The sequence below is a fragment of the Beta vulgaris genome, chromosome 7 (genome assembly GCF_026745355.1).
Source record: "Beta vulgaris subsp. vulgaris cultivar EL10 chromosome 7, EL10.2, whole genome shotgun sequence".
In the NCBI taxonomy this organism is placed as follows: domain Eukaryota; kingdom Viridiplantae; phylum Streptophyta; class Magnoliopsida; order Caryophyllales; family Amaranthaceae; genus Beta; species Beta vulgaris.
Genome location: NC_079208.1, coordinates 1,022,300 through 1,047,723, shown reverse-complemented (window position 1 = coordinate 1,047,723; position 25,424 = coordinate 1,022,300). Strand labels below are relative to the sequence as shown.

General features: G+C 36.8%; 3 protein-coding genes across 3 annotated transcripts; 2 read left to right on the top strand and 1 right to left on the bottom strand.

Annotated features, from left to right (window-relative positions):
* Window positions 1-3,378: 3,378 nt before the first annotated feature.
* LOC125491781 (uncharacterized) lies at window positions 3,379-4,278 on the top strand. Its single transcript, XM_048633866.2, has one exon. It carries the CDS (start codon window positions 3,379-3,381, stop codon window positions 4,276-4,278), a length of 900 nt encoding a protein of 299 aa, XP_048489823.2.
* Window positions 4,279-5,369: 1,091 nt separating this feature from the next.
* On the top strand, window positions 5,370-7,589 carry LOC130592103 (uncharacterized). The gene is made up of 6 exons (XM_057396267.1): window positions 5,370-5,527; window positions 5,698-6,052; window positions 6,159-6,426; window positions 6,491-6,803; window positions 6,907-7,098; window positions 7,142-7,589. The coding sequence occupies exons 1-6, from the start codon at window positions 5,370-5,372 to the stop codon at window positions 7,587-7,589; spliced, it is 1,734 nt and encodes a 577-aa protein (XP_057252250.1).
* Window positions 7,590-14,298: 6,709 nt separating this feature from the next.
* On the bottom strand, window positions 14,299-21,099 carry LOC104898185 (uncharacterized). Its single transcript, XM_010685225.4, has 3 exons — window positions 20,277-21,099; window positions 19,207-19,522; window positions 14,299-14,695 (listed from the first exon to the last, which is right to left on the bottom strand). Exons 1-3 carry the CDS (start codon window positions 20,885-20,887, stop codon window positions 14,384-14,386), a joined length of 1,239 nt encoding a protein of 412 aa, XP_010683527.2. The 5' UTR covers window positions 20,888-21,099; the 3' UTR covers window positions 14,299-14,383.
* Between the last annotated feature and the right edge of the window lie 4,325 nt (window positions 21,100-25,424).

The following is a 25,424-nucleotide window of genomic DNA, read 5'->3' as shown; positions in this document are numbered from 1 at the left end:
TGATATACTATTATGTTAAATTCAATAAAACTAAGGTATATATGGAGATTGTGAATTTGTGATGCTTCAAACTCTATCTAGTAGAGTTTATTTCGCAACACAAAATGATCCAAATTGATAATTAATGTATTCTTTTATCAAATTTGATAGTCAAAAATTGAAAATTAATATTGCCATTTCATATATAGTTAGGTTTAAATTTGTCAAATTGGCAATAGTTACAGTTTATCTAATTTAAAGCTTCATGATAGTAATAATTGTAGATGCAGTGACGAAGACATGGTAGTTTAGTTGATGAGTTTAGGATGTGATTTTGGTTTAATCAAACAATTTGGACAAATTCCCACCTAATCATTAGCAAAATGCCCCATCTTCCCTCTCAATTATTTAATATATAGACAAATTCCCAACAAACATTAGCAAAATGCAGTAGTTATTTGGTCATATCAAATCCATCTTTCAGCATGACACCATTATATAGAACCCAACGTCATACTCTTTTTTTCCGTTTTGGTGCAACCCTAAATATATTATACATAAAATAGTATACTTTAGGAATTTATAATAATTACAAGTCAATTAGTATTATTTATGCTTTGTTATTACTTCATCCGTTTAAAATATAAGACATTCACGCTTTACGAAAATTTGCTTTGACCACAAATATCTCTCATAATATGATAAATAAAAATTATACCATTGGATTCGTCATGAAAAATACTATAATAACATTAATTTTTTATCCACGTAAATTGGGAGTAATTAACAATCAAAGTTCGACCTCGAACATAAGACATTCACACTTTACGAAAATTTGCTTTGACCACAAATATCTCTCATAATATGATAAATAAAAATTATACTATTGCATTCGTCATGAAAAATACTATAATAACATTAATTTTTTATCCACGTAAATTGGAAGTAATTAACGGTCAAAGTTCAACCTCGAACATCATATGTGTCTTATATTTTAAAACGGAGGGAGTAGTTAATATTTCCATCATTTATTTCTTAAAGATTAATGCATATATCAATTTCCTTTGTTTTTTTTTATTGAAAGCGCAACGCCATAAATAATTTTTTTTAAGAACAACAAAGTCATAACAAAGTAGAATTAGGGATTATTAAGGCTGACAGACATAAAATTCATGCATGGATGATGTATGACTAAGTAATCGTGTTATTGCACCTTAATTTTCTTCATTTGGTACAAATTTATGCCTAGCGAATTTTTCTCTTGTGCGTACATAAGATATTTCACCTAATTAATAATTGAGATATTGTGCATCACTATATTGACTTCCAATTTACACAACCGAAAAGACATCATAAAAGTCCAACCTAATAGATTCAGCAATCTTTTTTTTTTTTTTTTGATGCGGTTGATCTATCGACAGAATAGCAAAAATTTGCTCCAATTTATTCTATATTTCGATACATTGCATGCATCCACCATTGAACAAATTAAAGAAAAGTTTGGTATTATTGATTAAAAAAGACTACGAAATATTGCTATTATTTGCGACAATTTAGTACATATAGCTATTAAACAAAATGACTGTTGGGCCCTCGATTTTCTGGAATAGGCGGGCTTCCCTAAACATTTCAAATTTCTAATTAATGTTGCAGTTGGCGAAGGAAGTGGGGAGACTAAGTCAGGCGACGTTGCGTGCCGTCATTTTGGGCGGTTGAGATATATGCGGGATCGTGTTGACGGAACCCCCAAATTGTGGAACAACTCTAAAGCAGCTGGGGAGATATTTTCTTAGTAGTATAAATGCATAATTTGTAACCTAGTTTTGACCTATGTTCTTTATGGTCACTCTCCTCATCTCTCTCTAAAAAACATCTACTCTCTAAATATTCCGAGTTCCATCATTGTAATCGGCTACTATTGTAACATCTACTTCAAGTGTCATATTAGTGGATTGGTGATCAAGAGATCACCCGCGGTTTTTCCCTTTTGGGTTTTCCGCGTCAACAATTTCTTGTTTCTTTCATTATTCCATTCTTTATGCAATTCATTTCATTTATTATATCATTTGTTATCAATATGATGATTTTGTTGTTGGCACCCAAACCTTTTTAGTACTTGGTACAAAATCGGCATAAACAATTTGGCGCCCACCGTGGGGCCACAGCAAGATCTTCATACATTTCTTCGACAGTCGCATCTTTTTGTTTTATTTTTCCATACTTTTCCATCTTTTCGTATTTGCCATGGCAGGACAATGGGTTACCACCCAAGAAGTCATTGACGAACTCAATCGCGTCAAAGCGGAGATGGCGACGTTAAAGGAAAGCTACGTCGCGTCATGCATGGAGATCCAGAGCTTGAAATCCGCTGAGAAGACGTCCAAAGGGCCCAAGCCTCGCAATGTTCGTGGCGTTTCCAGGATGCAAAATCTAGACGGCGAAGGGTTTGAGACCCCAGGAAATCGTGCTGATCTTGGAGATGCTGATGATTCAGAAAAGGAAGACGCCGATGACGGCGAGAATGACGGTGCTGACCCTTCAAAAGAGTTCGCCCAAGGCCGTCTTGATGATCCTATCCAGCAGCGTCTCCAGCAATTAGAAGACATGATCGCCCGTATCCCTGCGGTCCCCAGGCCTATGGAAAAAGCTACTCCTAACAGTTATGCTGATTCTCCTTTTGCAGATCCCATAGCATTGATCGAGGTGCCCAAGAGGTTCTCCGTCCCGTCCATGAAACTGTATGACGGCACCACAGATCCCAACGACCATGTCGCTCAGTACAAGCAAAGAATGATTACCATCTCAATCCCGAAGAATATGCGGGAAGCTGCATGTGCAAGGGATTTGGCTCTACGCTGACTGGCCAGCCTTCAGTGGTTCATTAATCTTAATAACGGGACCATCTCTTCTTTTGCTCAATTGGTTAATGCTTTTAATATGCAATTTGCTAGTAGTCGCAAAATGGAAAAACAAGCTAGCGACTTACATAGGATTGTGCAAAAATCTGATGAGTCTCTTAAAGAATTTGTGAACAGGTTTAACAGGGAAAAAGTGTCCATCCCGAATTGCGATGCTAGGACGGCCATCGAGGCGTTCAGACGCGGTCTAGATGAGGAATCAGACCTCTACAAGGAGCTGACCAAATATCCATGTCCGACGTTCGAGGATGCTCAAGCCAAAGCATTGGCCCAGATCCGGCTGGAAGAAGACATGCAATCCAGAAAGGCTTATGCCCATGCCGACAGCCGGAAAGCAACGCCTAACAAGCAAGCCCCCTGGCGTCAAAAGCCTTATGAGCGCCCGCAGCAGCGTATAGCGTCCGTCATGAGGGCCAGTCAATGATTGGAAGAATGATCCCGGTCTTCCCCCAAGCTAAGCGAATATGGTTTCAACGTCACTATGGGAGGTATTATCAATACTTTACATTCTTTAGGTTCTGCTGTTAAATGGCCTTTCAGGAATGAGAAGTCGACGGCTCATCGCGACAAATCCAAATGGTGCGAATTCCATGGAGACCATGGGCATCACACTGATGAGTGCGTCGCTCTAAGGCGAGAAGTATCCCACCTGCTGAAGCAAGGATACCTAAAAGACTTGCTGACGGAGAAAGGTAAGCAGACGGTGTCGAAAGACGGCGACCGACGTCAACCGCCGTCATCCCCACCGCACGTCAAGGTAATCAATGTCATTAGTGGTGGTTCAGATATCTGTGGACTAACATATTCTGCAGCTAAGCGGCATGCACGAGACGGTCTGAATCAAGACGCCGTCCCTAAAGAACTTCGTCACCCTCGTGACATCGAGCTGGAAGCCATGCCAATCACCTTCGATGACGCCGATCTCGGTGACGACAGGGACATACACCATGACGGCCTGGTAATATCTCTAACTGTCAGTAATTGCTTGCTAAAACGTGTGTTAGTGGTACAATGGCAGTTCAGCAAACATCCTGATGAAGGCGCTTTAGAGGACATGGGGATCGATGAACGTCGTCATCCGCAAATCTACCGTCCTTGTCGGATTCAGCGGAGAATCCAAGCACACCATGGGAGAAGTGACCTGCCCACCTTCGCCAAGGGAGTTAACATGCCAACTAAATTTTATGTCATTGACTGCCCTTCTTCTTACAATGTGATTTTAGGCAGGCCATGGATCCATAGCATGAAGGCTGTCCCCTCGTCGTTCCATCAATCTTTGAAGTTCCCTACCAAGTGGGGAGTGCAGGAAATCAAAGGGGACAGACGGATCGCGAAGGAATGCTACAAGACGTCCTTGAAGCCGAGAAAATCAGAAGCATAGCAATTACAGATAGGGACGTTGGGGGAACAAGACTTCGACGAGCAGCAAGTAGATGAGGTCATCTTGGACCCCGCCAGGCCCGACCAAACGGTTAAAATAGGGGCCGCCTTATCTCCCGACGTCCGTCAACAGGTAATCGATTTTCTAAAAGCTAACGCTGACTGTTTTGCATGGTCCCATGAGGACGTTACAGGGATAGATCCCGACGTGATCACACACAAGCTCAACGTTGATCCAACACAAACCGATCAAACAGAAAAGACGCAAGTTCGCCCCAGAGCGAAACCAAATTATCAACGACGAAGTACAAAAGCTGATTGACACCGGTAAGGTAAGGGAAGTAAAATATCCTGATTGGTTAGCTAAGTCGTTGTTGTAGGAAAGAAAAACGGGAAGTGGAGGGTCTGCATAGACTTCACTGACCTCAACAAGGCATGTCCCAAAGACTCGTTCCCCCTGCCGCACATTGACGCTCTGGTAGACGCCACAGCCGGACATGAGTTGCTGTCATTCATGGACGCCTTCTCAGGGTACAATCAAATACTCATGCATCCTGAAGATCAAGAAAGACGTCATTCGTCACCGATCGCGGCATTTATTGCTACAAGGTCATGCCGTTCGCGGCTGAAGAAGCCTGGCGCAACCTATCAACGGCTGGTCAACGCCATGTTCAAAGACCAGCTAGGGGACACCATGGAGGTGTACATAGATGACATGTTGGTCAAATCTAAAAATTCCCATGACCATGTGTCACACTTACAACAATCATTCGACGTCATTCGAAGGTATGGCATGAAACTTAACCCCACTAAGTGTTCTTTTGGAGTGTCTGCAGGTAAATTTTTAGGGTACATAGTCACGAAACGAGGCATAGAGGCTAGCCCAGATCAAATCAAGGCTATCCTCAACATTCAATCGCCGCGAAGCGTAAAAGAAGTGCAGAAGTTAACAGGACGCGTCGCTGCGTTGAACCGTTTCATCTCTAAGTCTCCGACAAATGTCGACTGTTCTACGATGTCCTAAAGAAAAACAAAGGATTTAATTGGACGCCAGAACACGAGCAGGCCCTCCAAGACCTCAAGCAATACCTCATGACGCCACCATTGCTGTCAAAGCCAGTCGCCGACGAGCCATTACAGCTGTATGTCGCCGTCAGCGAATCATCGGTAAGTGCCGTCCTGCCAGAGAAGGCAAGACGGCAATTGCCAGTGTACTATGTAAGTAAGTCCTTGGTCGACGCCGAAACCAGGTATTCTTCTCTTGAAAAACTTGTCTTGGCAATCGTAACGGCGTCTAAAAAATTAAAACATTATTTTGAAGCACATTCTATCTTGTCAAAACTAACTATCCCGTCAAGTCCATTCTAAGACACCCAGAACTAACGGGCAGAATGAGCAAGTGGGCAATAACGCTGAGCAGCTACGACATCACTTATCAACCTCGGACAGCAATAAAGTCGCAAGCATTAGCGGATTTTGTGGCGGACTTTAGCCCTACACTAGAAGCAATAGCCCAAACAGAGGTAAGTATGCTTGAGGTTAATACGACTAACAGTAAATGGATCTTGCATGTAGATGGATCTTCCAACTTTCGAGGCGCCGGTTTAGGCGTATTGCTAAAGTCGCCACAAGGGGACATCATAGCCCGAGCTGTCAGTTGCGACTTCAAGGCTACCAACAACGAGGCAGAGTACGAGGCATTGTTAGCAGGATTAACACTGGCTAAAGATTTAAAAGCTACCGAGGTTGAAGCATATAGTGATTCATTGCTCATCGTCAGCCAAATAAAAGGGGAATTTGCCGCCAAAGTTCCAAAATGACGGCATACTTGGACGCCGTCCAGCAAAGGTAAAATTGTTTGACAAATTTGACATCTTTCAGATTCCCAGGGACCAAAACACACAAGCAGATGCATTGGCAAACATTGGGTCAGCCATGAGAAAGTCAGGGTTCAAAAGCATACCTATAGTACACCTGTCGGCACCAGCGGTCCATAAAGCAACCACAGCCGATAAAGCCAACGACGTCGAGACGGATGTTAACGACATCGACGTCCGTAATACTGCTATGCGTCAACAAGCTGGCAGACCCCGCTTATCCAATATCTTAAGGATGGACTCTCCCCGAAGACAAGCTACAAGCCAGAAAGGTACGATTCAGGGCTTCTATGTATGTTTTACTTGACGGTATACTTTTTCGGAAGTCCATTGCAGGACCATACCTAAGATGTCTCGACGGCGACGAATGCCGGCAAGTGTTACAAGAGATGCACGACGGATGTTGCGGCAATCATTCGGGAGGACGCAGCCTGTCAAACAGGACCCTACGCATGGGATATTATTGGCCGACGTTGCGCCGAGACGCTGTCGAGTACGCTAAGAAGTGCGACGCCTGCCAGCGACATGCCGCCATGTCACACAAACCTGCGGAACGGCTACACCCTACTATCACCCCTTGGCCCTTCATGAGATGGGGAATGGACATCGTCGGAAAACTCCCTCAAGCACCGGGGCAAAAGGTGTTCATGTTAGCTCTGACGGATTATTTTTCAAATGGATCGAAGCTGATTCTTTACCCAGGTACGCGACAAAGAGGTTATTACTTTTATATGGCGTAACATCATATGCAGGTTCGGCGTTCCTTCCGAAATCATCTGTGACAACGGTTCTCAATTCATAAGCACGCCCACAGGAATTTCTTGGCTAAGTGGAACATACAACTTAGCACCGCGACGCCTAGGTATCCTCAGACCAATGGTCAAGCTGAGTCTAGCAACAAATCAGTCCTTAAAGTCGTCAAAGGCGTCTCAAAGCAGCCAAAGGTAAGTGGGCAGAGGAACTTCCGTCAATTCTGTGGGCGAACAGAACCACCCCCAGGACGGCGACGGGGCAGACCCCTTTTTCCCTAGTCTATGGGTGTGAAGCTGTCCTTCCCCCTGAGGTACGTATCCCGACATCACGTTATGGATTACTGACGCCAGACAGGAACGATGAAGAGTTAAGTCATGACATCGTGACAAGTGAAGAATTGAGGGAAGCGGCCCTTGTTCGAATGGCGTCACAACAACAGATAGTGGCTAGAAGCTTTAATAAAAATGTCAAGGCTAAAACATTCAATGTCGGAGATTGGGTCTTGAGGGAAGTCTTTCAAAATACCAAGGAAGTCAATGCAGGAAAGTTAGCACCTGCATGGGAAGGCCCATACAAGATCCAGAAAGTAGTAGGCAACGGCGCCTATCGTCTCTGCGCCAAGGATGGCAAACTCATACCAAGAAGTTGGAACGCCGTTCACCTTAAGCGCTACCACTTTTAACTGATAGTGTCGACACGTACTAGATAATTAAAGTAGGTAATGTTCTTTAACATGTCATGACATTGTCTCTTCAGTTTCTAGTATGTCTTGTATCTTTTCTTGGCTAACATTTGCATGTGAGTATGTTGGCAGTATTACAGGCTCATTCATTGCACAAATAAAGAGTATGACATCAGACATCGACGTCGTCGGGGTCTAACGTCTTACAGTTACGATTAGAACGGACAGGGGCAATCCCCACTGGTCAGATAGACGTTCTCCCCCGTCCGATTCCTACGATATTTACATCTATGACATCTGCAAAGCCAGTGTGTTTGGTTGGAAGTGGTGATTATCCCTTCATTGCAACCAAAACATCACGTGGTTCACACTACCAAGGTACCTTACAACGTTGTACATACATACATACATGTATACTTGTGTTCATGAATTAAACAAAGACGACATTCATTGCAAACAAACACACCACGACGTAACAATAACACAATTCTTGAACAATAACATAACATCGTTTCGAAAACACAAAAGCAAAATTATAAAGTGTAGCAAAAGAAACATCACAAAATATAAAGTTTCGGTGACATATCACCTTGAACCAACTACTGCAAAAGTTAATTAACAATTATCGGTGACACAGCACCTTGCAGGAACTAGTGAGAATCAAGCGGCGCGTCAGTTTCAGCATTGACGCCTGAATCGCTCGCGTCGCCATGACGTCGGCGTTATCTCGCCCTCGGGATCAGATCTTCCGGCGTCCCGAAAACTTCCAGGAACTGCTGAATGTCTGCTTCAGGCGTCCACTTCGACGTCTGCCCTTCCAAAAACTGCTTCATCAACCTTGCCTTAGTCTTCCAGGTGTATCGGCTAGCGGCGTCCATCAGCTCTTCACGAAGGCTGGCGATGGTGGCGTCCGTCTCTCCTTCATCGACGCCAGGCTGATCACGTGGCTAGCATTCTGGCCTTTCTCCTTAGCCAACTCCTCGGACAGCTCTGCCACCTTCTTTTCTGCTGCCGTCAACGACGCCGAGACCGGTCCAACTTCTCGCGGAGTGTCTTGCACTCCTTCTCTAGAGTGAGGGCAGCAGAGCGGAGGGCCAGAGAATGTTGTGACGCCTACACAAATGGCTGACGTCAGTGAAGTACGTAATGGAACATTCAAATGACATAACATGTGTTAGTTGGCTTACATGTATTTGCAGGGCCAATCCTTCATTCGCCACTGTGAGCAAGGGAGGCTGGCTAGGCGACGCTGAGGCGCGGGAAACGCCAGCTTCTCCGCCGACGGGAAGATTGTCGGGGCGGTGATTTCACAGAAGTTCTTGGGAAGGGAGATAGTAAAAGTTTCCCCTTCTCCAAGAGGCGTCTTCGCAGATTTAGGGGTCTCTGTCGGTGGCGCCGTCTTAGCAATCTTAGGGGCGCCCATGGATGACGGTGTCACAGCGAAGCAATTGCGGCCTGTTTTCTCTTCCTGGCCCGTTCTAGCATTTCCGCTTCAGAGAGGCCGACGGTAGGGGTCTTTGATCTAGTAGACATGGTTTTCTGGAAGACGTCTGTGGCGGTCAGTTTCTCAACAAAAAGAAAAAAAAAAAAAAAAAAAAAAAAAATGAAGAAAAAAATGACGAGACAAGTATGCAAGATACATTACCTGACGCCATAGAAGGACTGGTGTTGGTTGTGTGTTCCTCTGTTGATTGGGGCAAGACGTCTCCTTCTGACGACGTTAATTCAAATTGTTGCGGAATGTTCTTTCTTTGGGGAGTATTTCTGGAGAAGTTGGTTGATTTTGGCTTGCTAAGAGACGAATCTCGACGGGCAGAGGTAGGATTTCTGCAATCACAGGGGAAATTAGACGACGTCAACAGCATAAACAAGGAATGTATTCGAGCGGAGAGAAAATTACCTTCGGAATTCCATCCGTCATGTAAGTATTCAAAGCTCTTCCCCAAAGAATTCTTCTCTACAAAAAAGTATCTTTTCTTCCATCCCCTGTCATTAGCCCCAGAATTTTCTACCAAAGATGGTTTTCCTGGTTTCAAGAAAAAAGGTATACCTAGACACTTCCACTCTTTTAATGTCATACATGTATAGAAGGTCCTCTAGGGTGAAATCCACATTCGAGTCTTGGGCCAATTTGTCAATTACATGAACTACACGCCAAACAAGTGGCATGATTTGGCCTGGACTGACTTGCATGACAGTTAAGAGTTGAGTCATGAGAGAGTTAAAGGGAGGGAGTACCCAATCTTGAAGGGTATTCATACAAACTACCCACCCACTGGGACAGTCGTCGGGTCGCTGTTCTTCACCGGGAATCCTTGTCACACATTTTTCGGGCACTATACGTTTTTCTATTAAAGCAATTACGTCATCTTCAGTGAATTCGCTGGCAATACTCTTTCCCCCAATTATCCCAGTTTCTAAAATAACTACTTCGTCTGAGCTTTCTGCCTTTTTGAAGTTCTTTTTGATTTTCTAATCTTGGGAAGATTTTCTTTGGGGGCCATTTAAAGAAACAAAATTCGGAGGAATTTAGGAAGAAGGAGTTACCTGGTTCTTGGGTCTTCAAGAGGTTGAAGAAATCACCTGAAGGAGTAGCCGTTTGGAGAAGAAACAAGTTTAATGAAGAGAGAGAAGTGAGTTGGTGAAAAATGGGGGATGTGAAAGGACAAAGTGTGTGATGGGACTCTCTTAAATAGGGAAGCGTGTGGAAGTGGAGAAAGTGGGCGGTTTTTCCCAACGTGATGATTGACGGTTTTCTTACAACTGGGTTTCGGACACACGTCAATCAGGGGCAATTGTTGGGCCCTCGATTTTCTGGAATAGGCGGGCTTCCCTAAACATTTCAAATTTCTAATTAATGTTGCAGTTGGCGAAGGAAGTGGGGAGACTAAGTCAGGCGACGTTGCGTGCCATCATTTTGGGCGGTTGAGATATATGCGGGATCGTGTTGACGGAACCCCAAATTGTGGAACAACTCTAAAGCAGCTGGGGAGATATTTTCTTAGTAGTATAAATGCATAATTTGTAACCTAGTTTTGACCTATGTTCTTTATGGTCACTCTCCTCATCTCTCTCTAAAAAACATCTACTCTCTAAATATTCCGAGTTCCATCATTGTAATCGGCTACTATTGTAACATCTACTTCAAGTGTCATATTAGTGGATTGGTGATCAAGAGCATCACCCGCGGTTTTTCCCTTTTGGGTTTTCCGCGTCAACAATTTCTTGTTTCTTTCATTATTCCATTCTTTACGCAATTCATTTCATTTATTATATCATTTGTTATCAATATGATGATTTTGTTGTTGGCACCCAAACCTTTTTAGTACTTGGTACAAAATCGGCATAAACAATGACCATGAATCATTTTATTCACTGAATCAGCTCCTAAATGATGATGGAATTTTACTTTTGCTGGTATTAAATTTATTATTATAAAAAAGATAAGTATATGTTTTTTTGTATGTATTTTGGTGTGTATAGAGATGTCGGCGCCAATAGTATGGATTAACAATTCAATTTCAAGTCTTATGACGATATCCAAGTGTTGATTACCATTTTACAAGACTGTACCAACTAATATAAAGATTATATTAAATTCTTGTTAGGATAAGGTTAGATTATACCAGATCAAAGATTTGATCGAGACCGGCCAAATAGCCAAACCTTCTTATTTTGCAGTTCCTTATTATTAATTGCCAAATTTATTTAATTGTGTATAACAATTAATAAAATTTGACTTTTTAAAGTTATATTGATACGAATCTAGAGAAGATGTTATATGACAATGCTTTATATATATATATATATATATATATATATATATATATATATATATAATATATATATATATAAATTAGCATGTATGATCAAAGTTTAGGAGACTCAAGTAGACCATATCATATTTAAGAAGATTCAGACTAAAACAAACACATTTTTTGTAGATTAAAAACATATCACATTCTTTCATGTGTACTACTAATCAAAAACGTAAGTTCATTAGCATCCACAGTTTAGATATGTAATTAAGAAAATTATAACTAATACACATGCATTATTAGGAATGATATTAAGATTGGTAAATTGGATTGAAGTAGCCTAAAACATACTCAAGGAGTAAAGTGGCCCATACAGGGTAAAAGGAGCTTCATTTAATAGCCAGGCCCAATTGCAAAATTATTAGTGAGTGATTGCGCGAGTAAGAATGAAAGAATTGAGTGGGGAAAACATCAATAGAAATTCAAAATAGATTTTCAATATGAAGGAATTAACTAATCCTTTCTAATCTAAATATTATATATATTTTAACACTATTCACATATAAATCCATTATTTATAGTTTATACATAGAGGAAAATTATAAGCGTGTGAATATATATATATATATATATATATATATATATATATATATATATATATATATAGGAATGAGATCTCGTGAAAACTATCTTTAGGTTGAAAACTGAAAACAAGGGTAACTTTTAACCCCTTTAGGATAACTTTTAACACTTTTAGGATAACTTTTGCCAGTTTTGGGGTAACTTTATTATATTAAGGGTAGTTGTATATATTTGAAGGATAACTTTATTTATTATAAGACTAAATATTACCACTTTTAGGATAATTTTTACCGTTTTTAGGCTAACTTTTAGCAATTTTAGGGTAATTTCATATATATTTCAAGGGTAACTTTATGCACTTTTAGGGTAACTTTATATTGCGTGTTTATGAAATCTTATGGTTACATTACTTGGATGTTGTTGCTTTCTCTGATGTAAAACTGATAATTTTAATTTTCCTAATCTTTCGTTTCATGTGGTATTGTCTACTTTTTACTTTTGGTGTTCTCTCGTTATTTTTATCTTGTTCATTATGGTGTAGCATACTCTGTTTTTATTAGTTTCCAAAAATTGTTATTAGTTGCTGTATTAAAGCTCTTTGTTACCCCCTCTCACTAACATATATTTGGCAAATTCATACAACCTATTAGCTCAATTGGCAAAACATTGTGTAAGACACAACGATGTAGGTTCGAATCCTTCATAGGTTTAACTATAATCAAAGTTAAAATAAGTTACCCTTAAAATCTAAAAAGTTGTCCTAAAAATGGTAAAAGTTACCCTAAAAGTGGTAATAGTTACTCTTATAATAAATAAAGTTACCCTTGAAATATATAGAACTACAAATATAATAAAGTTACCCTAAAACTGACAAAAGTTACCCTAAAAGTGTTACCCCAAAGGGCTTAAAAGTTACCTTGTTTTCAGTTTTCAGATTAAGAGCTGTTTTCAGCGGATCCTACCCCTATATATATATATATATATATATATATATATAATATATATTATATATATATATATATATATATTAAGTGTTTAATAATTTTTTGTTAAAGATATTATTAGTAAAAGTCGTGTGTTAAATTGTGAAATTAGTTAAACCATATTGATTAAAAAGCAATAGAGGTAAATAACTTGGAGGAATGATCATTATGATGGATAATGATGATCCCACTATATAAAAGATACGGACGCAGAGGTTAATAATTAATAGGGGGTGAAAATGAGCCTAACCTGTTAGTGAACAGTTTGAGCTTGCCTCGGTCAAAGATTGGCTCGAGTACAAGTTCGGCTTGAGATCTTAACTAGCCGAGCTAAGTTATGATAAGCTCGACTCCAAAAGCTTGATTACTTTTTTACATATGGAAATAATGAATTACGCGGATGTATGTATAAAATATAATCTAGATATTATACAATAACAAGTTAATATTTTAATTGTCAAAGAATAAACTCAAAAAACAAAAATATTCAAACAACAAATATAAAGAAGATGCGTAAACCAATAATAATAATAGGTCAAACTTGCTAGTGAACTATTCGATAACGGCTCAATCAACGCTTGGTCAAAACACGGCTCGTTCAGAGCTGGGGTCGTCAGGTTTCCAACTCGGCTCAATCTAGTTCGAATAAAATTAAAATGAACTGAGCCGAGCTAACAAGAGTTCAGGTCGATCGATAAGCACCCTGATTAGACATGTCATTTCTTGATAATATACCCCAACTTTTAGGGAAGAACTTCTCTATAAGTAGCTCTTATATTATCTCAATAATGGCACAAAAGTGCAGATTCCTTGAAATTCTTAGCTCATCAGTCATCAGTAATGAGAAGAACTATAGAATTATCACAAGCTATTTGCTCTTCTTAATAGTAGTAATAGTTATCGTACTCGTAGAGTCGTAATGGAGTTTATTTTGATTTTGTAAACTTTTGCTTTATTTGAATTCCATAGACTAATCACAATAATCCTCAAATTATACAACTAACCAATATATTGTTGTTTCTCGCACTGTTTGTCAATCTGAAGCAAACCATGTATAATTAGTACATTTCAAGCTCACACTAACAACCCATTTGCTAGGTGATAAAAAATTATAGTAATGATAATAAAATTCTAAGTAAATTAGTGAAAAAAGTTGCATCCCAATGTTTATGGTAGTGCTTGTACATGTCCACTTTCTTCATATATTTTCATTACCATACATTACGACTTTGGAAGTGTTAATGAGTGATAATAGGAATATGTAGATAGAAACACACGACCGATGCTGAAATTTCATCACCATAGAAATTGAAATAAGACTTTCTTTACAAATTTACACGTTAATTTATCATCATTACCACCATTTATTATCGACTATACGACGGGTTGTAAATCTATAAACATCAAATAATTAATTGGATCAAACTATACATAATTTAACAAAACAAGGGAAAAAAGAACAAAAATAATCTTAAAATGAAAGGATATATTTCCCTATATCAGAAAACATCACCTTTAAGTATTGCAACAAATTTAGCCAGGAAGTCCCTAAAGATGGTTTAGATAAAGTGAAGCAAAGTATTTGGTAAAGGAAGCTAAAGATTAGTATAATCAATAATTGATCAACCAAAGAAATGTTCCTCATAACTCTTTTGGTATAACCAAAGTTAAGATTTAAGGGTGAACATTTGAGCTCTATTGAGTAAGATGCTTCAGTCCCATGCAAGTTTGGATCAAATATTAACTCCCCAGAAACAGCTTTGAAGTCTCTTGCACTCCATTCCTGTCATCACATATATTTAAGCATGTTCTAATTAGATTACAAACTCTAATTAACCTAGCAATGTGGATAGTTTCAATTTGATTATATCTAGAGTTTATTATAGAGAATTCATGTCGTTTATTATGAATCTATTTGTGGATGTCATCTAACATAGTTGGTAAAGTCTTATGGGGGTGGTACCTTAAGCTTGAAATTGAATCCCGTCTACATCGTTGCGCTTAATTGCTTATTTACACCAAAAAAGAATTTATGAATCTATTTCTATAAATTGGTTCCAATCTCGATCAACCCAAAATAATTTCCATAAATTGGTTCCAATCTCCTATGTTACTCAGATACGGGTGTCCAAGTGTCCGACACGGCTATTTTGTAGAAAAGAGTCAAGTTTTTAGTTTAAAATGAAGTATCCAAGTAAAATGTCGTGTCGGACACGACACGACATGACACCTCGTTTTGAGGTAAATGAAGGTGTCGGAGTAACGCTTCCAATCTCAATCAACCCAAAGTAAGGAAGAAGACAGTTTATCACTATGCAATTTGGACCCAATAATAATAGTTTTAATTTTGTCATTTGTTTCAAAATAGAAGGCCACATTTGCATAATCATATTATGTTGAGGGAAGCCCTTCCACCATACCCTTATTCTTTCGTTGTATATAACTTATGAGTTATGACATGTTTACTTTGATTATTGATCTATATCATAATATCATTATTTGTCTGTAAAACAATCAAAATACTGATTTCTGAAACTTTCGTTACACTTTTTTTTTTTACTAAGAATTGGAAAAACAACAGCATGACTAAGGTTGAGATCTAAGAACTTAAAAAGTACTAACATATAGTAGTAGATTAATTATAAAAAATTCAAATTAAATGTGGACAATTATTTAGAGACACTGTTGATTACTATTTTCACTTGAAGACCATCTAAAAAGTAGGCTACTACCATCTAGAAGGCTGCACGATATAGGACAATTATAGATTGTGTAGCATCTACAAGGTAGCTAGCAAAACATAAAAAGATCTTTGAACTTCAAATTTTCATTTGAACTTATTTGAATTTATTATAATATACTTTAATTAAGTTTAAAATTTATTTTATTTGTGAATTGAACTTGGTTAATCCCAATATAAACTTAACATAACTTAATCAAAACTTAATAAACTTAGTTAAACTAATCAAAGCCTATATCATGAATTAATATTCTGGTGAATAGAATTTGAGATACTTCCTCCATTTCATATTAGATGTTACATTTACATTTTTTTACACATGCCATTTCAAAACTTTAAGGAAATATATTTCTAATTTTGTATTTGTAAAAATTATAAAAAGTACATATTAAAAAATATATATTAAGACGAATTTAACAAGATCCCACATGACTATATTTTTCTTCACGTATGAATCACAAACGATGATTAAAGTAAAATTTATATATAGTATAAGATATCAAAACTAACATCTAATATAAAACGAAAAAAGTATAAAAATCTCATTCACACGCCTTCAAAATTGAATCTATCTAAACTTATACAATTAAAAGGGCAAGAAGGCCTACGAGACTTGGCCTCAAGTGGAAAACATATTACTAAAAGCCTTGTCTAAGTGGCTAACATCGTACTTTACCCTTTGTTTCTTCAATGGAAAACATTGTACTGCAGTAGTCTTTAAGCCTTAGTTTTAAGGTGAAAATTTTCCAACCGACAAACAGACACAGTAACATGAAACCACACCCTACACTGTCATGTGGATCCACTCTCGGATATGTGGGTCAATCCATTGGATCTCCCACCTTACAAAGTTATTTGAACTAGTGGGCTTCAAGAGAAGCCCATTTATATATCAAAGTTCTTCCTTTTAAAAAATAAGTGGTATCAAAGTTCTCTTTGACACAATATTTGACTTCTTTAATTACAATATGATTGACCACATTTTTCAAGCTGGACCTTGCAAGGGGTGAGAATCGAATTACTGTTGAGAGTCTTATAACCAGTCAATCACTAGGTCAATCTTGATTTTCAGGGTAGACCTTATATGATAAACTGCAATAAGTGAAGAATATAACACGTGATTGAACGTGAGATGCAGGTGGTATTGGATGTGATCCCAAAAGGATTTCTAACCCTAAGCTTGAGTTTTTCGTTGAGTTGGTCATATGAAATTTTGATGCGATTTTCGTTTAGAGGTGTTTTTTATTTTTTTTTATACATCTTACATACTCAAAATCATTAGAGACAGCTAAGCCCATGTGTAGGGTGAACAACTGCATAGGTCCCCCAAAATATAAAGGTTCTATTCTATTAGTTGTCCTCCCAAATTCTATCCAATATATCGAGTGTAATGTTAGATTCAAATTCAAAAATATTCATTTCTATATGGTGTTTTGCTTCATTTATCAGCATTCATATTCTCCAAACAAAAACCCTAGTAAGGACTCTTCCGTCTTTTCCTATTCACCAAAAAAATTTCAATCTTTATAATTTAATTCAACACAGCGTCTCGACTCTATAAATTTTGTAGCTAAGTGAGAGATATCATTGAAAGAAAATACCAAGATGGATTCTTGGCCTCTTGGGCATATGTCATTTCTAGCCAACTTATCAGTTTCAGTTTCAGTTTCATTTCATCTAATATTACTCCACATAGCCTAAGATGATACACTTCAGTCTTCTTAGCAATATAATGCAAATAAGAGACACTGTTGATTAATTATTAAAAAATTTCAAATTAAATGTGGACAATTATTTAGAGACACTGTTGATTACTATTTTCACTTGAAGACCGTCTAAAGTAGGCTACTACCATCTAGAAGGCTGCACGATATAGGACAATTATAGATTGTTTAGATTAAGCTTGTAGCATCTACATGTAGCTAGCAAAGCATAGAAAGATCTTTGAACTTCAAATTTTCATTTGAAATTCAATTAGCTTCACTTATTTGAATTTATTATAATATAATTAAGTTTAAAATTTATATTATTTGTGAATTGAACTTGGTTAATCCCAATATAAACTTAACATAATTTAACCAAAACTCAACAAACTTTAAGATACTTCCTCCATTTCATATTAGATGCTACACTTGCATTTTTCACGATGTCATTTCAAAATTTTAAGGACATATATATTATAAAAAGTACATATTAAGACGAATCTAACATGATCCCACATGTGACATGACTACATTTTTCTTCACGTATAAATCACAAACAATAATTAAAGTAAAATTTTTATTATAATGTAAAATGTCAAAGATAACATCTAATATAAACGGAGAACTTATAAGAATCTTATTCACGCGCTTTCAAAATTGAATTTATCTAAACTTATCCAGATTTATATCTCTAAAGTTAAAAGTGCAAGAAGGCTACAAGACTTGGCCTCAAGTGGAAAACATATTACTAAAAGCCTTATCTAAGTGGCCAACATCGTACTTTACCCTTTGTTTCTTCAATGGAAAACATTGTACTGCAGTAGTCTTTAAGCCTTAGTTTTAAGGTGAAAATTTTCCAACCGACAAACAGACACAGTAACATGAAACCACACCCTACACTGTCATGTGGATCCACTCTCGGATATGTGGGTCAATCCATTGGATCTCCCACCTTACAAAGTTATTTGAACTAGTGGGCTTCATGACAAGCCCATTTATATATCAAATTTCGTTCTTTTAAAAAAATAAGTGGTATCAAAGTTCTCTTTGACACACAATACTTGACTTCTTTAATTACAATATAATTGACCACATTCCTTCTTGCCAGGGGTGAGAATCAAACCCTTATCACAGGAGTGGAAGGAGGGACTTACAACCAGAGTGGTTAACCTTGATAGACCTTATATGATAGAGTGCAATTGGTGAAGAACATAACATGTGATTGAGCGTGAGATGCAGGTGGTATTGGATGTGATCCCACAAGGATTTCCAACCATAAGCTTGAGTTTTTCGTTAAGTTGGTCATATGAAATTGTGATGCGATTTTCAAATAGAGGTATTTTTCATTTTATATGTCTTACATACTCAAAATCATTAGAGGCGGCTAATATCATTTGCAGGGTAACCAACTGTATTAGGTCCCTCAAAATATAAAGGTTCTATTCTATTAGTTTTCCTCCCCAATTCTATCCAATATATCGAGTGTAATGTTAGATTCAAATTCAAAAAATATTAATTTCTATATGGTGTTTTGCTTCATTTATCAGCATCCTATATTCTCCAAACAAAAACCCTAGTAAGGACTCTTCCGTCTCTTCCTATTCACAAAAATATTTCAATCTTTATAATTTAATTCAACACAGCGTCTCGACTCTATAAATTTTGTAGCTAAGTGAGAGATATCATTGAAAGAAAATACCAAGATGGATTCTTGGCCTCTTGGGCATATGTCATTTCTAGCCAACTTATCAATTTCAGTTTCATTTCATCTAATATTACTCCACATAGCCTAAGATGATAATACACTTTAGTCTTCTTAGCAATAAAATGCAAATAAGAGAAAGGGCATACCATGAGTTGCTCTCCAACAGTGACAACAATGGTGTCATGGTCAGTACTGAAGGACAAAGGCCCTTTCTCTGTATGTACATAGAATTCGCCTCTCTCCATTGCTAGATGCAAGCTCAATGCATGGTCATACGACTCATGGATGTCCTCGTTCGACACAAGTAAGCTTGGATGCATGTCATTGTATCTATATAAGCTTATTATAGATTCCCTCTCTTCAATCACCTTCTCAAATCTTTTTTCTGAGAATTTTGACAGCACTTCTGCCAATTCCTCTGCAATTCTGTCAAGTTTGCTCACTACATTTTCCATCTTCCGGCTGCAATTTTGGCATAATTGTGGATGTTTAGAGATCATGTAACTTTTATTAATCATGGATGATGTTATAGCATAAGCTAAATATGTAATAATGTATAGTTTGTATTTGAATGAATATTACTAAATAAGTGTTGAAATATTGATGATCTACAAGAAAGTGAAGTACTATTACATAAACATCCACCACTAATAGTTACTACTTCCTTTGTTCACTTTTACCTACAACATAATTTTCACGTTTGTCAATGTATAATTTTAACCCTAACCTTCATATCTCTAATTAAATTAGATGTTGTGAAAAATATAAATTGAAAAGATTCTAACAAGATTCCACGTGAATATATTTTTCCATACATATAAGATCAACATAGGCTATCAAATGCAACTAAAGGAATAACCAAGGATGTCTTGGCCTATTGGTTAAGATTGAGGTACTGTGAACGATAGGTCACATGTTCGAATCCTCCCCTCCCCCTTCTACTACCTTCGTGGCTCATATGGAGTAAAAAAAATGCAACTAAAGAAATGAATAGTGCAAAATCTCAAATGTCGCAAGTAAAAGTGAACAAAAGAGTATAAGAAAACCGACATCAATATTATCCAATTTTCTATAGATAAATAAATTGAAATCTATCTAATTCACCAAGTAAGTGAAATCTATATATGTACTCCCCCCACCCCACCCCCAAATTCATATAGTCACATGTTCGATGGAGAACAGTTCTCTAAATAGCGAAACTCTTTAAAAAAATTACCTGAAATCGCGATAACGGTCTGATCCCATGACCTCCCGAGCCCAAAGCAACATGGCCTTATCAGACCGGAACCAAACGAACTCCTCACGATTACCAACCCTATCAACGAAGCTCTTCCTAAACCTAGTCTTCCTCTCATCAAGACTCCTAAAGAAGAGCTCAACCTCAGCCTTAACAGACCTAACCTCTTGTAGGTCGATCCCATGTCCTACGATCCGAACCACCCCAAACTCGGTAGCCGAACGAAGCAATCTCTCAATAGAGTTGCCAACCCTAGAGAATAAAAGTCTGTAATCTATCTTAGCCGGGACTCGAACCTGGGTCGTGTGTAACTGATTGTAAGGATCAGGTAAACGTAGGTATGGTATTTGTAGGTTTTTTGTGAAGTAGTCGGTCAACTTCCGGTCATCTACAGCTGCTGACCGGTAACCTTTTGCATTAGGTATTGGTGATGGTGGTAAAGCGAAGGATTTCATCATTGTATTTGATGATGATGATGATGATGGTATTGTTGATGATGATAATAATGATGATGGTCTTCTCTCTCGTGGTGTTATTGGCATGATGGGATGATGATGATGATGTTGATGATGATGATGGTGAGATGACATTATGAGAGATAGATAGATCAAAGAATAGGGTTTTGAGGGAAGAAGAAGTATTGTGGTGTTTTTGATCTGTTGTTAGTTGAAGAGAGTATAATAGAGAGAAGGTTGAGGAGAGAAAGTGGGGTTGCACTTGCACGTCTTAATGACATTATAATCTATGAATTATTGTTGTTCTTCATTCATATTATTTGCTTATTAATAAATTTTGTTTTTCTATGATTGCAATCAATAAGGAATTATACATTTCAATGACTTTATATGCATTGACACCTTGCAGGTGACCCTATTGGTATTGATTGACGTAGGAAGGTTAGCGGAGAAGTTCGATAACGAAGTTCGACAAAAGAGCCTGGAATGATTTCTACAAATCGAACTTCCGGAGTCCGATTGCTTATTGTGATACCTTTCTGGAAGCGGAACGGGCCAACGAGTCAAACTCACCGCTATGCCGTGACCTATAGGCTTTTTAAGCCATCCGAGTTCGTTTAAGGCCCGAAATCAGCATTTTAATTATTTTCGAATTTTATTATTTCCTTAATTTCGTATTAGGGCTTTGTGTTAAGTATTTAAACATTATTAGGTCATTATTGGGAGGCAGTTTTTGGCTTTTAACAATATCACAGAGTTCCTACTCTTTTCTGGTGGATTTCAGATTTTCTACAGATTTATCGCTTGTAAATCTGTTCGTTCTTGATTGAGATTAGCGCTTGCTTATCTCCATATTTTCCGACTGCGTCATATATATATATATATATATATATATATATATATATATATATATATATATAAAGCAAGGGATGAGGGTGGTGTCCTCTTTTGAAGTGACTAAAATACCTCTAATAGTGATTTAAAATAATGTTTTTCTTTATAAAATATTGAAAATGAGAATCAATAATACTTGCTATATTAGTAGGTCAAAAATGGAATATGCAATATCATTAATAACAAACTAGATTGACACAATCAATTCACGAAATCAATTAGAATCTTCAACCAAAAAAATTAGCAACATATCGTGATAACATAATATTTCATATTTACAAAGTTCAAACAATATGGTTTATTAACATCTATAATTGTTAATGAACTATACTAAAGTCGCTAAAAAGAAAATTATTAAGTGACGGTATTGAACAGTTAAAAATCATTCACCTTTAATTTAAAAAGATAACATCTACAAAAGAACCTCAATAATTTACATCAATATCAAAATAATTTTGAATAAAATTAAAAACATGTCCATTTGTATATAACTACATAAGATTATCATGGGACAAAGGTTCCGTTCTTGTCCGTCTAATTTTTGGAACATCTCAATCCGTGCTCCAAATATACCGAGTATATATTTGTTATTATTGTTTATGGAATAATATTCCCATAATTTTTTAAAAGAAATTACTTTTTCATATTTGAATATCAGTTAGGGATATAATGTTTATCGCGATCTCAGAACCATACTAAAGAATATGCTCCTCCCATACTATTTAGTCACTCTAATCTTATTTTCCAAGTTCCAAATGACATTGCTTCTATAAATGTTATTACCATTGTCCCCTCTCCCTTGTGAAAATAAAAACTAAACCCTAACTCCCTTTCAAAGATGGATTATTTAATTATAACAATACAAACTTCTGACGATTCGCTCGCAACAAAATTCCTACAGAAGGTATACCCTCCTCCCCACCCTTGCCCACCAGAATAGAAACCCTTTCATGTTCATCGAAACTCCATACATCCATATACAATTTCCCTCTCTCCTCTAAATCAAGAATACAACCTTATTAATTTTGGCTTTTTCAGTTTCTTATTTTAATTTGTCTTTTTGTAATTCAGTAATTTATTTTAACTCCATAAATAATCTGAAATGCACAATTAAAGTTAGGCTTAGTGCATATATTGTGCAAAGAATGTAGATATATCTACGTAAATATATGGAGATAGGAGAATATAATTATATTGAAGAATAAAATTATGATTAATAAACTTTTTTGCTTTGCTACATATTTATACATACTAGCCTATTTATTAAGTTAATGAGAGATTTTCTCTCTTACACATTCTATCAATTAACAATATAGAATCTCAATAATATGCAATCATTATTTAGTAAATCAACAATAGGCTTGTAACTTCACCTTCATCCTGAGCTTTTCTAATAAAGTGATACTTGATTTTAAAATGTTTAGGCTTGCGATGGAAAACAAGATTCTTAGAAATTTCTCTTTCAATTGTAGGAAGAAGATGGTTCTTGAGACGAATTTAATGGTGTATGAGGCGGATCAATTTCTCTTTCATTCTGGGAAGAGGTGGTTTCTATTATCAGAATATTGATGTGTCTCTTTTCTTCTTCATTTGTTTACCAATTCCAAAATGCATCTTCGTCAAAAGTAACATCTCGACATGACAATTTTTTCATCTTCAAGGTTGAGAATTTTGTAACCTTTTGATTGGGAGATAATAAATATTCCTTTCTTAGCTTTAGCATCTAGCTTGCTTCGTTTCTGATCTTTAACATGGAAATAGCATATGCTGCCAAACACACGAAAATATTTTATTGAAGGCTTATACCCGGACCAAGCTTCACAAGGTGTCATGCCTTTGACAGATTTGGTCATTCCTCGATTTTGAACGTAAACTGCAGTTTCTCTTCAAGCAAACATCTAGCCATTTCCATCAGTGTTCTGTTTTTCCTTTTCGAAACACCATTTTGTTGTGGTGTATATGTAACCGTCGGTTGATGCTGAACTCCTTCATCTTGACAAAACTTGTCAAAATTTGTTGATGTGTATTGTGTGCCATTATCACTTCTTATTGTTTTTAGTGAATAACCACTTTGATTCTCTACAAGATTCTTCCATTTGAGGAAAATAGAGAAGACTTGTGACTTTTCTTTCATAAGGTACACCCAGGTCATTCTTGTCAAATCATTGATAAAAAGAATAAAATACTTACTTCCATCCATTGAAAGTGTCTTTATAGACCACATACATCTGTGTGTACAAGTTCTGATTTCATAGTTGCTCTACGTGCTCCATCCTTGGGAAATGGAAACTCGTGCATCTTTCCAAGTTGGCATGTTCCAAGTGGTGATATGTGGTGTTTTTAGGGGCGATGGAGGGGATACGTGGTGTTTTCAGGGGTGGGAGATGGGAGTCGTGGTGTTTTCGGTGGTTGGGGAGGGGTGAGGAGAGTGTTCGAGAAGAGAGAGGAGAAGATAAAAGAAAAATTACTTTTGTATTTTTATTTGAGCAAAATTTTAAAAACAACCAATGAAATGACGACAAGTGTCCCATCTAACCTGTTTTTCAAGTTGCATCTGATTTTGTCTTGTTCGAGAAAATTTAGGGTAAATTTTGTAATATTAAAAATATAATCTAAAGATTGTATTATTACAAGCGAACCGTCCAAAATTTGTATTATTACCGTTAAATAAACATTCAAAGATGAGTGGTCAAGTGAAATATAAAAAAATAAAGGTGTACTACATCATCTATTAACATTAATGAAAGGAATATGTGAATATGAAAATATAAGGATAGCATTGGGGTAAGATTATAACATGTGTGAAAAAGAATATTAAGAATTAAGATATATGTGAAATATACTACACTATCTCACCTTGTTATTTCGGATTTTCCACCCTACACTCTTAATATTTTTTTAATTCATCCTACTACCTTTAATCTCTTCAAAATTTACCATATGTCCCGTAAGATTATCATTAATTTCAATTGCCCTTGAGGACTAACTCGCTAGCATTATTTTGTCAAACATAGTCTCATAGACTCATAGTTCCTTCTTTAGTTTCTTTCTAAAATCTATTTTTTTTACTATCTAAAATAATCTTGTTTTTTTTTTTTTCATTTTGCAAGTGCTTGAAATTCCCTATTGTCAAGCAGTAAAAAGAAGTGTATGCATGAAATAGATGCGTAATTTTATGAACTACTAAAACGTTTAATTTTTTAACGTTATAATATATATTTTCAACATATTATTTTTATCTATTCATTTCAATGTGTATCTTTAAACTATTTAATCAAAGTCATTCGACGATAACCATAAAAAAATACACATTGAAACTAATTTAAAACGGAGGACATATTACACCCAAATGTTTCATGTAATTTTAAAACAGAATGACTACATCTAGATCTTAAATGTCAACCCTCACCACCTTCCCTACATTCTACACATCACATAAAATAATAGGTATAGGTACTGCACTAAATCATACATTGCTCATGCGGCAAGATAGAAGCTCGCCATTTGTTGTTTGTTGTCCGAATCGTGAATGACATTCGCATCTCCTACCACTCCCATCAGACTCCACCATCACAATCATCGACCATCAACGCCCTCCTTACTATGCGACTCTATCGGCTTTACTTGTGTTTTTTTAGGACATGTAAGAGCTAATAAAACTCCTTTAGATTTTACTTTGTTTTATGTTTGATTATATTAACAATGTTGTACTTCGTTATTTACTTAATGCAAGTTCTCTCGATGTAAAAAAAAAAATACATTATGCACTAGTTTAAGA

Bases quoted from the DNA above. Each gene is read 5' to 3' on its own strand.
- LOC125491781 (XM_048633866.2), top strand. From the start codon at position 3,379: ATGGGAGGTATTATCAATACTTTACATTCTTTAGGTTCTGCTGTTAAA.
- LOC130592103 (XM_057396267.1), top strand. From the start codon at position 5,370: ATGACGCCACCATTGCTGTCAAAGCCAGTCGCCGACGAGCCATTACAG. The intron at 6,427-6,490 runs GTACGATTCAGG...AGTCCATTGCAG, and splicing joins ACAAGCTACAAGCCAGAAAG to GACCATACCTAAGATGTCTC. The intron at 7,099-7,141 runs GTAAGTGGGCAG...GTGGGCGAACAG, and splicing joins GCGTCTCAAAGCAGCCAAAG to AACCACCCCCAGGACGGCGA.
- LOC104898185 (XM_010685225.4), bottom strand. From the start codon at position 20,887: ATGTCATCTCACCATCATCATCATCAACATCATCATCATCATCCCATC. The intron at 19,523-20,276 runs GTAATTTTTTTA...CCAAAATTGCAG, and splicing joins GACCGTTATCGCGATTTCAG to CCGGAAGATGGAAAATGTAG. The intron at 14,696-19,206 runs GTATGCCCTTTC...ATGTGATGACAG, and splicing joins CTGTTGGAGAGCAACTCATG to GAATGGAGTGCAAGAGACTT.